The 16,911-nt window shown below is 44.5% G+C and overlaps 1 protein-coding gene across 6 annotated transcripts in view; it reads left to right on the top strand.

Annotated features, from left to right (window-relative positions):
- TRIM69 (tripartite motif containing 69) overlaps positions 1–16,911 on the top strand; it is a 72,470-nt gene that overhangs the window by 51,081 nt on the left and 4,478 nt on the right. For all 6 annotated transcript variants that reach the window (XM_033944675.1, XM_033944677.1, XM_033944673.1 and 3 more), the window contains 3 exons: positions 8,206–8,439; positions 8,907–8,929; positions 10,026–10,159. In XM_033944675.1, the coding sequence (XP_033800566.1) occupies positions 8,206–8,439; positions 8,907–8,929; positions 10,026–10,159 (391 nt within the window). The remainder of the gene's footprint in view (positions 1–8,205; positions 8,440–8,906; positions 8,930–10,025; positions 10,160–16,911) is intronic.

Below are 16,911 nucleotides of genomic sequence, written 5' to 3' on the forward strand. Positions count from 1 at the left end.
ACCTTGCCTGGCTTCGTACTATGGACATGGACCCGAATTTGCAAGATTGACTGGCTAACATCCCATGCCAGGGCATTTAGTTGTTTGATGACTCTATTGAGGCAGCTACCAAGCACTTATCTGAGCATGAGAAGTCCTTTGCTTTCATCATTAAGCCAAAGCCTTCCATTTCCAAAGGTTATAGACCTGTTCCATCCTATCAGAGGCGTTTTCCTCAGAAGGCAGCTCCTTATTCAAGGTTGCCTCCTAAGAAACAGCAGCAGCAACGGCAGCAAAAACCTGCTGCACCCAAGGCCTCAGTCTTTTTGACCATCTCACACAGAGCATAACCTCAATCATTCTGCCTCTGTCCTGTCCTCTTCTCATAGGGGGGCCGTCTCCATCTTTATTACCACCGATGGGAGCTTATTACATCCAACCTCTGGGTCCTCTCTTATCATCAGGTAAGGCTTCTCTCTTCATTTCACCCAGATTCCTCCAGATCTTCCTCCAAGAGAATATCCTTCCAATCCATCTCAGACTACCCTTCTTCAGGAAGCTCAAGCTCTGCTTCATCTCCGTGCCATCGAGGAAGTTCCCCTGGAATAGCAGAGCAGGGGTTTTTACTCCCGTTACTTCCTAGTTCCAAAGAATACGGGCGATCTGTGACCTATTTTGGATCTCAGAGCACTCAACAAATTTCTTGTCAGAGAAAAGTTTCAGATGCTGTCTCTGGCATCCTTGTATCCCTTTCTAGATCAGAACAATTGGTTATGCTCTGGATCTCAAAGAGGCTTATACCCACATTCCCATTCATCCAGCCTCTCGCAAGTTCCTCAGATTTCTGGTGGGAAATCATCATTTTCAGTACAGAGTGCTACCTTTCGGCCTGGCATCTCAGAGTCTTCACCAAGTGCCTAGTGGTGGTGGCAGCAGCTCTGCGAAACCATGGTCTTCAGGTTTTCCCGTACCTGGACAATTGGCTCATCAAAGATTCAACATCTCAAGGGGTTATTGTAGCGACCCAATGGACTACTTGGTTCCTCCAAAGCTTGGGGTTTGAAATCAACTTCACAAAAATCCCAGCTACAGCCTTCTCAGACTCTACAGTTCATTGGAGCTGTACTGGATACTGTACAACTCAGGGCATTCCTGCCTCAACAACGTCAGGATGCTCTCATTCAACTTTGTCACAAAGTGTCATCCCTCACTTCACGTTCAGCGAGACACATGATGGTTCTCCTAGGTCATATGGTCACATGATTCCTTTTTCCAGACTTCACCTCAGAATTCCTCAGTGGACCCTGGCATCTCAGTGGGTGCATGCCTTCGACCCACTCTCTCAGCATATTACAGTGACTCCTTCGTTGAGACAGTTTCTCCACTGGTGGATGTTCTCTTCCAGTCTCTCCAGAGGTTTACTGTTTCAAATGCCCCCTCATCAGAAGGTCCTTACGACAGATTCTTCGACCTACGCTTGGGGGGCTCATCTCGATGGTCTCCATATTCAAAGCCATAGGTCCAGAACAGATCGTTAGATTACAAAAGTTGAATAGCTCTAATAGATGCTGGCATTGTAATCTTGAAGTAGGGACTCTAGAACAGTGGTTCCCAACCCTGTCCTGGAGGACCACCAGGCCAATTGGGTTTTCAGGCTAGCCCTAATGAATATTCATGAGAGAGATTTGCATATAATAGAAGTGACAGGCATGCAAATTCATTAGGGCTAGCCTGAAAACCCAATTGGCCTGGTGGTCCTCCAGGACAGGGTTGGGAACCACTGCTCTAGAACATTTATTATTCCTTTATTTTGGCCTTTTGGAATCTATTTGGGGCCAAATAAATTGTTTACTGGAGAATCCTGTGGCACTATCGTATGATACAATTCTATTTGGTATGTCAATGAGGACACAGCCAAATTTCACCAAAAAATAACAAACTTTTATTGATTATGACAGGGGTCGCCATACAACATATCACATCTAATTGGAAGAATTGGAGTAGACTCAATTACTGTTTCTGATGGAACTCGTGTCACATTTATAAAATGGAAAGAACAATTGCGATACAAAAAGGAAATTATAATAAATTTAAAGAGATTTGGGGGCCATTGACAAAGTATTGCAATGAATAAATACCATTTTTCCATTATAAGTATAAGGGCAGATGAAGGGTGGGGTGGGGGGGGTCTGAATTTGATTAAATATTTAGTTCATTAGAGAAGACTACTTTTATGGTATATTTGATTGCATATAATGAGGGAAGGGATTAAATCTTATGTATTAATGTTAAATGATAAGAAATTCAAGTGATGTATACAATTTCAATATGTCAATTATTTATACACTTGATGTAAGATGTAAAATGAATAAAGAATTTAAAAAAAATAAAGACAATCAAGTCGCAATGTACTTCGTCAACAGGAGGCACAGGATCTCTCCATCTCTGCCAGGAAGCTCAAAAGGTGTAGAATTGGGTAATCCTTCACAACACCTTTCTAAAAGCGGTTTATATTCAAGGAGATAAATGTCTAGCGGACAAATTGTCTTTTGCAACCTCACAAATGGACACTCAATTCCTCAACTTTTCATCACATTTTTTTCTCAGTGGGGGACCCCTCAGATAGATCTCTTTGCGTCTCCCCACAACAACAAACTGCCTCAGTTCTGCTTCAGGATATACTCCCCCCCCATCGCTTCAAGGCAGATGCTTTTCTAGAATGGCCGAATCAGTTTCTGTATGCTTTTCCCCAATTTCCTCTCATTGTCAAGATTCTTGTCAAACACAAACATGCCACCATGATTCTGATAGCTCCTCGGTGGCCCAGACAACCGTGGTTCTCCCTTCTACTTCAATTCAGCAGAAGGGAGCCACTACTTCTACCAGTTTTTCCGTCTCTGCTACACAGAATCAGGGGTCTCTGCTTCATCCCAACCTGCAGTCTCTACACCTGACAGCTTGGTACCGCTCAGCCTAACTGCCACTTTACAGTTCTCTCAATCTATTTTTTTGTGTTTGTTTTTTTTTTTATATTTTTTTTATAAGTTGAAAAGACATCACTTGAAAGGAAATACAATAAATCTACTAAAGAAAAAAAATCAAACATAATGCAACACATAAAATAACAATGAATATAGTCCACATTAGAGAGAAGAGATCAATCATATCCAAGGGAAGTTGGATAAAGGAATAAATCAAATCAAATTACAGAACGCAGTTGGGATCAATTATATGGCCTAATCAGCAATTTCGACGGTAGTCTCTGGAGTTTTTGAAATTGTTGCTTTACCTTCAAGAAAAAATTGTAACTGATCGGGTTCATAAAAGATATATCTACTAGCCTGATATGTAATACATGGGAAACACAATTGGAATGTTGCTCCTAAATCAAGAACAGACTGACGGTAAGCCAGGAATTTCTTACGCCTGGCTTGTGTCCATTTTGATGCATCAGGAAAAATTGAAATTTTGAGTCCATAAAATTTAACATTATCAGTCCTATAGAAAAGGCGAAGAATTGCTTCTTTATCTTGAAGAAAGACAAAAGTCACCAATAAAGTGGCTCTAGACATACTTTCTGTCTGTGATGACTAACATTTTAGTAAGATCAAGTTCTTCGTCCACTTTTTCTTTATCTTCTTTAGAAATATTTAGATAATACAATTTTTGTATTCTTCTGAGTTTCTTCAAGCAAAATATGCTTGTGAGACGTCTGTATCGGGGCTCTGTCGGATGACTAGTGAGAATAGCTGCCTGCTGTCCCTGGATAACAACTGTTACGGTAAGTAACATTGCTTTTTTGTAACAGTGACATACTATTTTCTGAATATTTCAAAACTGAACTTAAGAATGAATGAATGAAATCCCTAGAAGACTGAATTCTAGAGACAGGAAAATTTAAGAATCTCAAATTTAAATTTCTATTCGCATTTTCCAGATTTTCAATTTTTCTAGTAAGTAGATTTTTGTCTTTCAATTTCAAATTAGTAGAAATCTTCATTTCCTCCACTGATTTTTCAACCTTGTCCATTCTAATGGAATGTTGTTGCATTTTAACTTCAAAATTCTTAAATTTAACATTAGTATTTTTTACTGAGGAAATAAATTGTGAGCAAACCTTATGAAGATTTTCCACTGCACTCCAGATAGCTTCCATGTCAATTACTGCTAGTCTAGACAGAGGGACAGGGAGAGAAATCACCGGGGACTCCAACACAAAGGTCGCCTCCTCCGACTGTAAAATGGGACCCTCAATCTCTGCCTCACTCCGTAGTGCTTGTCCTCCCACCGCTAGAGCCGACTGAAGAAGTCAGCAAGTTGTAGTTCCCTGCCAGGGTCAGGGGTGAAACCTGCAGCGTCAACGGAAATAGTAGCTCCAGCGCTTCCTGTAAGGCTGTAGGTGTCCCCAACATCGTCCCGAGACGCGGGGGAACTGCAGGCCCCAATGGGCTAAGCGTGGAATCGCCTTCCAGGACCAAGGTCTGCCTTCCTCGGTCAGCAGAAACGCCTGCACCAACTGGGACAGCAAAGACTGTTATCGCTGTCTGGCGCGTTATTGAAGTGGAAGAAGAGGCAGGAAGAACACTCCTGTTTAACCCTGCGTTTCGGCATCCTCAAAAGTAACAGGTATCTTTGAAAAAAGTTATAATTTGCTGGCAACACGTAGGCGCCACTCAAAACGCATCTCACTCCGTCGCCATCTTGAACTCCTCCAGTTTTCTCAATCTGTTAAGGACATTTTAGAGGCTTCTAGGAAGCCTACCACCCGGCAATGTTACAACCAGAAATGGAATAGGTTTTCTGCTTGGTGCACCATTCATGACAAGGAGCCTCAATCTACCTTCTTGTCTTCAGTTTTGGATTACCTTTTGCATTTATCTCACTCAGACCTCAAATCCACATCCATTCAAGTCCACCTCAGTGCAATTGCTGCTTTTCATCAGCCTATTGAACGGAAACAACCTTTCTGCTCATCATGTGGTTTCCAGATTTATGAAAGGACTTTTCAATGTCAAACCACCTCTCAAACCTCCTCCAGTGGTTTGGGATCTCAATGTTGTTCTTGATCAATTGATGAAGCCTCCTTTTGAACCAATGGATTCGGCTCATCTTAAATATCTCCTTGGAAAGTGGTTTTTCTCATTGCTCTCAAATCTGCTCGCAGGGTCGGCGAGCTACAAGCTTTAGTTGCAGACCCACCTTTCACAGTATTCAATCATGACAAGGTAGTCCTTTGTACTCATCCTAAATTCTTACCTAAAGTGGTTTCAGAATTTCATTTCAACCAATCGATTGTACTTCCAATATTTTTTCCAAAGCCTCATTCTCACCCTGGAGAAATGGCTCTTCATACTCTGGACTGTAAGTGTGCTTTGGCTTTCTACTTGCAACGCACTAAGCCACATAGTTCTGCTTCTCAACGTTTTGTCTCCTTTGATCCAAACAAGTTGGGACATCCAGTTTCCAAGCGCACCATCTTCAACTGGATGGCTGCTTGCATCTCTTTCTGCTATGCTCAGGCTGGACTGCATCTACAGGGTCGAGTCACAACCCATAAAGCCAGAGCCATGGCATGGCAGCATCAGCAGCTTTCCTTAGATCTACACCTATTGAGGAAATCTGCAAAGCTGCCACTTGGTCCTTGGTTCATACTTTCACCTCATTATTGTCTGGATTCTTTTTCCAGACAGGATGGCCATTTCGGCCAGGCAGTTTTACAAAATTTATTCTCCTAAATTGCCAACACTCTCACCATCCCATTCTGGTTAGCTTGGAGGTCACCCACATGTGAGAATATGCTGCCTGTTTGTCCTGGGATAAAGCATAGTTACTTACTGTAACAGGTGTTATCCAGGGACAGCAGGCAGATATTCTCACAACCCACCCACCTTCCCTGGTTGGCTTCTCTGCTAGCTATCTGAACTGAGGCGCTCCTTGCACTGGGTGGGAAGGCACTTGTGCATGCACAGTGTGGCAGTCGCGAACTTTCTAAAGTTCTACAAGCAAGTCTTGCAAGGCTGTCCGCATCAGGGCTCCCTGGATAACGTCACCCACATGAAAGAATATCTGCCTGCTGTCCCTGGATAACAGCTGTTATGGTAAGTAACTATGCTTTCTTGGTGGATTGGTCATGTATGTGAAATTTCAATGGAAGAATGTGACATCTGGTTAATTTTTGCATCCACAAGGTTCTGCATGGTCATTTCACTGGCTTCCCTAGAGACATGCTGGATCCCTGAACAGCATATTGCAGGCCTTAATGCACCTATGACCACTTCATCAGGCAGACAGTATACTTATCCACAAGCTATTTTGGCAAACATTGACCAGACTTTCAGAACCATGTGCAAGAAACTGAGTTAAAATTTGAATTTATGCGATTTCTTGATCTTTGTCAGTATGTATGTGCACTTATAAGTGTGGTTTATGCAATTTTCTTTTTTGTCTTCAATAAAGCTTAGAAATTTATATGGTATTATCTGACTATTGGGAATGTCTTTCAGACAATGGATCAATAACTGATAAATATGTGGTCTCAGTGTATAAACACTTGTCATGATCTTCACGACCAGTGGCAGTGGGTATATGAAAATGCATGGATACAGGGAAGGGGATCATAAAACAGTAACAATCTGAACTTAACTGTGAAACTTCATGTGCCTTGTTCATTTGCATACAACATGGTTTGTGTTTTAAACATACCTCTTTTCAATATTAAACATTTGTGTGCATATACAACTAATGCTTATCTTTGAAGCTTTAATTCTCATCAAAGAAAGGTCTGGTTCAAGATGAAACAGGATAGCTTCTGTAGCAAAATAACATGATCTTTCAAATGATAATTAAAAAAAAAAAAAAAACCCCAAAAAACTACCCATTAGATATATTTGAATCTGAAAAACAGTGAAAATTTGCATAAAGCCATATTTTTTTGGATGGTCATATCTTCAGCTTCACTTGATTGTAAAAGCTCATATTGCAAATCTTGGAAGTATCTCATGGTACATGTCTGCTGGTAAAGTTGTACCCTCAGCTGACTTACCTACCAGCAGCAGTATGGAGCCAAACTTAGTCAAAAATTTTCATTCGTGGATTTTTTTGCCTACTTTGACCTGTAGAAATGGAAGCACGTTCACAAAAGATTTCAAACTTGGCACAGAAACTTGCCCCAAGGTGTTGTACCAAATTGCAAAATTTCAGACTCCTATTCCTTCTGCCGCAGTGCTTAAGCAAAGTTGGCGTTTTAGGTCACACGAGGCATAGGAGTGGATCGATTGCTTTTGTTCAACCACCCCTAGCTCCTGACCAGATTGAGATAGATGCAAAAAATTTTTGCAGAGTTCCATTTGAGACCCTAGACAACACCCCTGTAAAATTTGGTTGGATTTCAAGGGGTTCGAGCATGGGCTCCTGGTCCACTTGACATGGAATGACCCAATAATATAATGGTCAGATCTGAACTAACTATTTTTTTTATATAAATCTTTATTCGTTTTATCTCTTACAACAACTGTATAAATAATTGACATTAACTGTATACATCACTTGAATTTCTTATCATTTTAACAAAATACATAAGATTTAATTTCTTCCCTCTCATCCCTCCCATACTATATGCATTCAAATATATCATAAGTATTCTATCTAAGGAACTAAATATTTAATCAAATTTAGAAACCCCCTCCCCCCATCTTTATAAAAAAAAATATAGCCAAGCAGCATGTGACCTCAACAACTGCCCCCTTTACCTGTTAAAAGCTGTACTCTAAAATTCCGAACTCGCCTCATGCAGTGGGTGCAATCACTGCTCACAGAAAGCCAATTCCCACAGGAACTCAGCGAGATTATCACCACCTCAAAGGGTGCAATAGTTTCCTTTCAACTACAGGCCCATAGCCTCAATACCAATATATGTCAAACTAATATGTGGCCTAGTAGCACAATACTGTACTTGCATTTTATATATTAAAAATTGTTGATCAACGTCTAAATGTTCTCCAAAAGGCTTAAAAATTTGTACAATTAACAGAGAACAATAATTAGACTTGTGGAGATTGGCCCATGTACCTGATTTTTGTGGACCACCCTACTAAATAGGTATATGTTGATGCTGGCATGTGTGGTATAATGCTGCTTTTGTATTCCTGCCCTTGTTAATGTTTGAACCTTCACTGACTCTCATTGTGAGATCGATTTGGGCAGTGATAGAGCTCTGTTTCATTGCAGGGAAATGTGGTGAGTTTCCGGCAGCATATTTCATCTGAATTTGAGCGACTGCATCAGTTTTTGCGTGAACGGGAGGAACAACTGTCTCAAGAGTTGCAGCGACAAGGTGGCAGCTTACTTAAGGAGATGGAGGATAACCTAGTGAAAATGAATGACAGCTGCCAAAATATTCATGGGAAGATTGCTACATCCCAGTCCCGAATGAATGAAGAGGATGCCATCGCTTTCCTGATGGTGAGTAGTCCATGTAGTTGCAAATTCTCTAAAATGACCTAATATTTAATGCAGGTTTATTTTATTTTGAGACAATGTAGGTCATGTTCAATCTAAGCACTATCTTTTGAAGTTGGTTGGTGTAGTAAACTGAGATCATGGAGAACTGGGTTCCGTTCCCACTGCATCTCTTTCTGACCCTGGGCAAGTCACTTAACCATCCATTTTTGCAAAAACAAACAAACAAAAAAAACAACCAAAAAGAAACTTAGATTGAGTCCATTAGGAACAAAAAGTGCCTGCATATGATATGTACAATACTGTGTATTTGTGTTATATAAATGATTAGTAGTAATGGCATGTGCTGGAGAATAGGGAGTAGGGTGTGGATAAGGGTGAGTTAGCAACTCTTCCAGATCTGATAAAGGGCATAAATCTGGATATTTGTGGTACTGAAATTGATTATCTTTTTGTCTTCTTTATAACAGGATATCAAAGCCTTTATTGAGAAGTGAGTATTTGTTCTTCCTTTATATTCCCTATAAGCTGAGCATGTAAGCAGTTGCTCACAGATTTTAAATGGTTGCTCACAAAAATACTTTGCAACTCTGAAAAGCCGTTGGTTTTTAGAACTTGTTGCTCACATGAGAAAAATCTCTGCATCTAGCCAGCCCTGAGGACTACCGTATTTTCACGCATATAATGCGCGCGTTATACACGATTTTACAAACCGTGCATAACCATGCGCGTTATACGCGTGAGCGCGTTAATTACAACTTTTTTTAAAACATAGTCCCCCCCCCCCATGACGTTCGATTCACCCCGCAGGACCGCTCGCACCCCCACAGCTTCCCGACCCCCCCCCCCCCCATGGAGAAGTTCCTACCATTGTCCTGCTGCTTCCTCTTGGCGGTCCCGGCCCTTCTGTGAGCCCTGCGTCTGCGCTGCTTCCTCTTCCGGCGGTCCCGCCCTTTCTCTGATGTCAGAGAAAGGGCGGGACCGCCGGAAGAGGAAGCAGCGCAGACGCAGGGCTCACAGAAGGGCTGTGATCGCCAAGAGGAAGCAGCAGGACAACGGTAGGAGCTCCTCCATGATGGGGGGGGGGGGTCGGGAGGCTGTGGGGGTGCGAGCGGTCTTTCGGGGTGCAGGTGCGAGTGCGTGTGAGCGGTCCTTCGGGGTGGGGATGCGAGTGGTCCTGCGGGGGGAGTGAATCGGACGTCAGGGGGGGGGCATCAGGCTTTCAGGGTGGGGACAGGACTTCAAGGGTGAAAGGAGAGTGGGCGGTCAGAGGAGAGTCGGGGCGGGCGACGGGAGAGTTGTGGCGGCATGCACGATATACAGGTGTGCGCGGTATATAAAAATTTCTTTACATAAATTACAGTTTCCCACGCGCTATACCCGTGTGCGCGTTTTACATGGGTGCGCGGTATATGAGTGAAAATACGGTAATTGGTCTGCTTGTATATATTTATGCCTGTCAGGTTATGTAGAGATCTTTGAGTTGAGAATGAAGAAAAAGGAGGCTATGATTTCTTTTACAGGAGTCTGAAAACAGTAGGCTGCAGCAGAAGATAATATAACAAATAAGAAAATATTTCTCTTGTCAGGTGCGTTGAGGAGCAGAAGAAGCAGCGACTCCCTGCTGAGAATGCTGTGTTGTGTAAGGAACTGAGCTATGGTCGCTTTAAGGGGCCCCTCCAGTATATGATGTGGAAGGAAATGAAGTCTCTCATCGTCCCAGGTATTTATTTATATGCCGCCATACTGGGGAGGTTCTAAGTGGCTCACAACAAAGAAATGAATACATACAATTCTGATAAAATACATCCAGGTAAAATACAAACCATGCGAATAAAATACATAAAGTTAAAAAGAAGACATGTTAAAATTATAAACAGAGTGCATTAAGATACCAACCTATAGTTGTGTCTTTAGCAATTTTCTAAAATCTTTTTTTTTTTTTTAAACCCTGCTAAGTTACCATATATACTCGAATATAAGTTGATCCAAATATGTAGAGACCCCATTTTTCCCCCAAAAAAGGAAGAAAAATGATCGACTTGGATATAAGTTGGACAGCTTAATATTCAAGTGTCCTGCCCCATCAGGCTTTGTGCCCAGCACCCTTCCTTCCTCCCCTCCCCGTCAGGCTCTGCACCCAGCACCCTTCCATCCTCCCCTCCCCTGTCAGGCTCTGCACTCTTCCTCCCAGACTCTGTCCTCTGTCCCCCCTCCCTGCCCTATCTTCCTATCTCTGCCGATCTGGTGGAGGTGCAGCGGGTCCTCTGCCGATCATTGGTGGAGGTGCAGAGGGCAGGAGCAAGCTTTCTGAACTCCTGCCCTGCTTCTAACCGGCCTTGAAGTCTCAGGGTCTTCAAATCTTTCCCTATCTAGACGATTGGCTCATCAAAGACCTTTCATGTCAAGATGTCGTTCTTGCGATGAATTGCACCATCTTGTTTCTTCAGAACTTGGGTTTTGAGATCAGCTTCCTCAAATCTCAACTTCTTCCGTCTCAAAGGCTCCAGTTCATTGGGGCTCTTCTTGACACAACTCAGATGAGTGTTCTTCCACAGGATCGTCAGAACACTTTACTTCAACTTTGTCATCAAGTGGACCAGCTCCAGTCCATTTCAGCAAGGCAAATGATGGTGGTTCTGATTCACATGGCTTCTAATGTCCACATGACTCCTAGCCAGGCTCCATCTCAGAACACATCAATGGACTGGCATCACAGTGGTCTCAGGTGGCCGATCCTCTCTTGAAACACATTTCTGTAACCTTGTCTCGTTGATCGCTTCAGTGGTGGATGATTTCATCCATTCTCTCTAGAGATCTGCTTTTTCATATGCCACCTCATCAAAAAGTATTAACCATGGGATGCGGCACCGGAGGGTCCACTAAAGTACGCTAGGGCCATGGCTAAGTTGTATTCAATGGCATCGGAATTTTCCAAGTGCTTAGTCCCACCGAATGTGGATTTGGCGGTGGCTCAGGTCACTAAATGTACCTCTATGCCCTCTGATGGAGGATTGTTCTGAAGGATGTCCATGACAGAAGACTGGGTGTTGTCATGAAGCGTCCTTTTTTATTCCGCTGCAGTGGGAGTGTGTGCTGCGGTGGACACTTCTTTTGTGGCTCGGGCATGTCATACCAAACTCCGTCAGGATTCTGAGGTGAATTATTTGGCAGACACACACTATATATTGAAAGTTTTTGCTAAGCTGGGAGCTTATTCAGTTTCTGTAAGGATGTTAAGGATTTGCCAGTGGTCGGGTGATTCTTCATCTAAGGCTACGCTGCGCAAGTTACCTTTTACAGGTTCACTCTTGTTTGGCTAAGGTTTGGATGACCTTATGTCCATTGTGCAGGACCGTTAGCCTGAGGTGCTTCCTGGCTCTAGACCTCACCCGACCAGGAGGACAGGACAGCCGAATTTTCATCCCTTCCAGCGAACCTCATAGTACGCCGGACCCCCCTACGGTGGGACAGCGTTTTGGAGCGTCCTCCAGACCTCGCTTTGGAGGTGCAGCGTGCCAACAGTCTTCCAACTCACGATCTTCTGCCCATCCTAAGAGAAAATTGACGCCAGGTCTCTGGCAAGCCCCTCCCCCCCGGATCAGGGGCGGCTTTCAGCCTTCCGGAATGGTTAACGATAATCTCGGACAAGTGGGTACTCACGGAGGGCCTTCGACTACAGTTCTTGCTGCCTCCGGACTTCTTCCTGTCCTCTCCTGAGGGAAATCCGGACAGGGCCAGCAAGGTACAAGCTACGGTGCGCCGGTTACTGATCTGGCAGCCATATAGCTGGTTCCAAGTGAAGACTTGTGCTCCAGGAGATACTTGATTTTACTTCATTGTGCCAAAGAAAGACTCTGAAGATTGCAGACCGATTCTGGACCTAAAGCAATGAACGCATTCTTGCAAGTTCTGTGTTTCTGAATGGAAATGGTGCGTTTTGTAATGGCAGCAGTGGTGCCAGGGGAGTTTGTGGCTTCCTTGCATCTCATGGAAATGTATCACTGCATCCCAATATTTCCAGATCATTGGAGGTTCTTGAGGTTTCATGTTCTCGTGAGGCATTTCTAGTTTGCGGCGCTACCGTTCGGTTTGGAATCGGCTCCTAGATCTTTCACCAAAGTCATGGTGGTGGTGGCTGCCCATCTGCGGTCACTGGGTGTGCTCGTACATCCGTACCTCCACTTAGTGAAAGTGTTTGTGACCCCAGCAAAACGCAGCCATGATTTGCTGCTGAAGGTGAAAAAAAATCCTTCAAAAGTGCTAGAGTTCCCAGGAGACGGCTGCTGCTCTAGATTCCCCCCCCACAATTTATTAATAGGATCTTCCAGGCTTATCTAGCCCAGAAAAAGGTGCCAAGTGCCAAGGCGTCTTTGTTGTCCTCCCCTTCTCAGGATGTGGGTCTTAAGTCCAGACTCCATGAGTTAGCCAGGGATGATTCACCGGCTGATGACATGGGTAATCAAGTCGATTTAACAATGCACTTGCGCAGGCAGGCACTACCCCTACAGGGTATGTAGCAGTGCTCATAGATCTCCAATATATGGATCTGGGTGGGGACCCCATGGTGCAGAGGTTCTTCAAGCCCTCAGCTTTGGTCGGTCTAACTTCTGAATCCCTCCAGGAGTTGAAATTGGAGGATGGGCAGTCAACAGTTATGGAATCCTGAGCCTCAAAGCAATCAATGCGGCCCTTATTTTCCCCCATTTCAGGATGGAAACAATGTGGTTGGTGATTGCCTTGTTGGCTCATGGGGAATTCTTAGCTTCTCTGAACTTAATGGAGTCTTATCTTCATAGCCTCATTTTTCCAGAACACATGAAATATCTGTGGTTTTGTGTTCTGCAGCAGTACTTCCAATTTGCGGCCTTGCCCTTCGGGTTGGTGATGATGCCCAGTGCATTCACTGAAGTGATGGTCGTTGTGGCAACCTACTTACAGAAACTCAGAATTCAAGTCTCTCCATACCTGGATGACTGGCTAATCAGAGTCCAGTCGGAGTCCGAGGGGCGTCAGTTGTTTATCTGGATGATCAATTTTCGAAAGAGCCAGCTTATTCCGACTCAGGACTTGGAATATCTGGGGGGTCTACTTTTACCACTGGGTGGAACAAGGTTTTTCTGCCTGATTCATGCCAGGAGAAACTTTGCCTACTAATATGTGCTTTCCTAGAAACTCTGGCCCCGAAAGCCTGGCAGTACCTGCAGGTCCTGGGGTCCATGGTTGCAACCATCAATAGTGTTCCCTGAGCGTATGCTTATCTGCACCCGCTACAGGATGCACTTATTTCCTGTTGGAATGTACAGGGATCTGCTGCATGCCTGGCTTCCTTGGAAAGTGGAGTCTCAAAACAGTCTGACCTGGTGGTTTGAATCTTCCATCTCTGTCCCAGGGTCTTCCTCTCCTGATCTCAGCCTGGGTGATCCTACAATAGATGCCAGTCTGTAATCTGCAGAGGCTACTCTTCAGGGGTGATAGCTACTCTCTTGCAAAGCAAAAAGAAGTCAACTGTGGCAGCCTATGTGAAGACTTGGAGATATTATCATTATCCCAGGACAAGCAGGCAGCATATTCTTGACTGATGGGTGATGGCACCGATGGAGCCCCGGTACGGACAATTTTAGAGTGATTGCACTCTAAGAACTTAGAAAGTTCTAGCTAGGCCGCACCGCGAGTGCCTTCCCGCCCGACGAAGGCACACGGTCCCCAGTTTCTTAGTTTCCGCGGAGCTAAGAAGACGCGTGTTTCCAACGGTTGTTGGAAAAATTTTTCTTTTTTCGTTGCCTTCCCGCTCGCGCGTTATTTTTCTTCGTGAAATTCTTCACGTTATTGTTTTCTTTCTTTTACTTTAAAAAAAAAAAAGTCTTTTTTTTTACTATTTTCGGTCGGCCCCGGGGGGGGCCTGTTGGCACCATCGAAGCCTTGGGCTTCGATTTTGCTACGGCCATTTTTCCCTTCATGCCCCCTTCACCGGGTTTTAAAAAGTGTCAGCAGTGTGCACGCCCTATTTCTTTATCCGACCCGCACAAGTGGTGCCTTCAGTGTTTGGGTCCGGACCATAGGGCAGAAACGTGCACCCGCTGTAGTTCTCTTCAAAAGAGAACTTTGAAGAAGCGCCAAATTCAGCAGCGGATTCTTTTCGGTGCTGCTATGGAAGTTCCACCGGCATCGACTCCGGCAACTTCCTCCAAGTCGACACCAGTGGTGTCGACACCGCAAGATTCATTGTCGGTGTCGCACCCTATAGGTAAGCCGGCTAAGAAGCCATCCCCTACTGTTCTTGGCCCGCCAGTCGAACATGCAGTGAGCCAAGTCCTGCAGACTGCGCGCCGGCCCCGAAAACGCTCCGCTCCTATAGAAGTCACTGCCTCTTCATCGGCATCGACTTCGCCTGAGCGTCGAGCTGCACCCCAAGTACCGAGCAAGAAAAAAACGGTACCGGTGCCATCGGGACCGTCTCTGGATGAACGTATAGCATCCATCCTCCAGGTCCAGCTTAAGGAGCAATTACAACACTTGCTCCTGGCTCTGCTGACTCCGAACCTTCCAGTGTCGGTACCTACTGAGCTTTCGGTGCCGATTGTCGACCAGCCTATGTTGTCGGCATCGACGTTATCGGCACCGCTAAAATCTACCTCTTCCATGTCTATGCCTATTCTATCGGCAGAGCTGAAGTCTCTTCGACGTACTGCTTACTCGGCTTCTGATCCGGTACCGTTCTCTGACACCCGTACCGCTGTACAGTCACCGGGTACGGTGTCGATGCGTTCAGGCAAATCGGTACGCAAAACCAGGCATACCGAACCCTCTACTCCTCTTTCTCAGGGCCGTCTTCCATCGGTACGGGACCCTGATTTGTGGGATGATTCTGAAGATCCCCTCGGTACCGAGGAGGATTTTTCATCAGATGAGGCTGATCCATCGGTGCAGGATCCTGCTAGTAAGCCAGAGCACTCTTCCTTCACTAAGTTTCTTAAGGAGATGTCAGACATCCTTTCAATCCCATTAGAGTCTGATTCTAAAAAGTCCAAGGCATTCCTTGATGCTTTGGATTTTGACCAACCTCCTAAAGAATTTTTGAAGTTACCCCTTCATGATATCTTAAGGGAAACGTTTTACAAAAATTTGGAAACTCCTCTGACCATTCCAGGAGCTCCAAGGAAATTGGAATCACTTTATAAAGTTATTCCGATTCCAGGGTTTGACAAACCTCAGCTTCCACACGAATCCTTGCTGGTGGAGTCAACCCTGAAAAAATCTGCAGGCTCTAGTGTGTATGCATCTGTCCCTCCTGGCAGAGAGGGCAAGGCTATGGATAAATTTGGTAAACGACTTTACCAAAATGCGATGTTGGCCAATTGTTCAGGTAACTATGCGTTCCACTTCTCCTTTTACCTGAAACATCTTATCCAGCAGATGGCCACTTTTCAAAAGTATATTCCTGACTGAAAGCTTTCTGCTTTTCAGCAATGCACTGCCAGTGTCTTGCAGCTCAGGAAGTTCATGGTCCGTTCCATCTATGACACTTTTGAACTGACATCCCGAGCTACTGCTATGTCTGTAGCGATGAGACGATTGGCATGGCTTCGCGTCTCAGAACTTGATGTGAACCACCAGGACCGCCTTGCCAATGCTCCCTGCCTGGGTGATGAGCTGTTTGGAGAATCTCTGGATACCACCACTTTCTGCCCATGAGACGAGGTGGGATACTTTATTGAAAAACAAAAAGAAATCTCCTCCTCCTCGTCCTTTTAGGCAGCAGACGTCGTATCAGAGGCGTTTTTCTGCTCGGCCGATTCAGCCTCATCCTCCTAAGCCTCGGAGGCAACGGCAACAGCAACAACAGGCTCGCCAACAACAGCCGCCTGCCATAAAGCCGGTTACTCAACCTAAACCGACTCAGCCCTTTTGACTCACTTCTCCAGGGCATTGCCAGTCTTCCTCCCTCATGTCCTCTTCCACAGCCCATAGGAGGTCGCTTATTTTAGATCCCTTACATCTTGTCACAATTTTCAAACTCATTAATCCCCTACCCTCCCTATTGTACTTTCCCCTTTATGTAAATTCCAACAGAAAATGAAATTGTAACTTTTCCCCCCTTTCCTCCTCACTCATGTTTGTCCCTATTTCGATTGCTAAAATGTTAATAGATCAATGTAGTATGTATTGTGATTGTATGTGAGACCACTATCTAGTGGCTTTTAAATTGTACATCGCTTAGAAAATTTGTATAAGCGATTCATCAAACATTAATAAAACTTGAAACTTGATTAAACATTTTTCTGACTCGATGGGAGGTGATCACCGCCGACCAGTGGGTGCTCTCTATCATAGCCTATGGCTACTCCCTCAATTTTCAGACTCCTCCGCCGTTAGGCCTGCCAAAAGAGTCTGCTTCCAACAAGTCTCAGTCCCTCCTTCTAGCTCAAGAGGTTCAATCCCTCCTTCTTCTCAATGCCATTGAAGAAGTTCCTC

Source organism: Geotrypetes seraphini, chromosome 5 (genome assembly GCF_902459505.1).
Source record: "Geotrypetes seraphini chromosome 5, aGeoSer1.1, whole genome shotgun sequence".
Classification (NCBI taxonomy): Eukaryota; Metazoa; Chordata; class Amphibia; order Gymnophiona; family Dermophiidae; genus Geotrypetes; species Geotrypetes seraphini.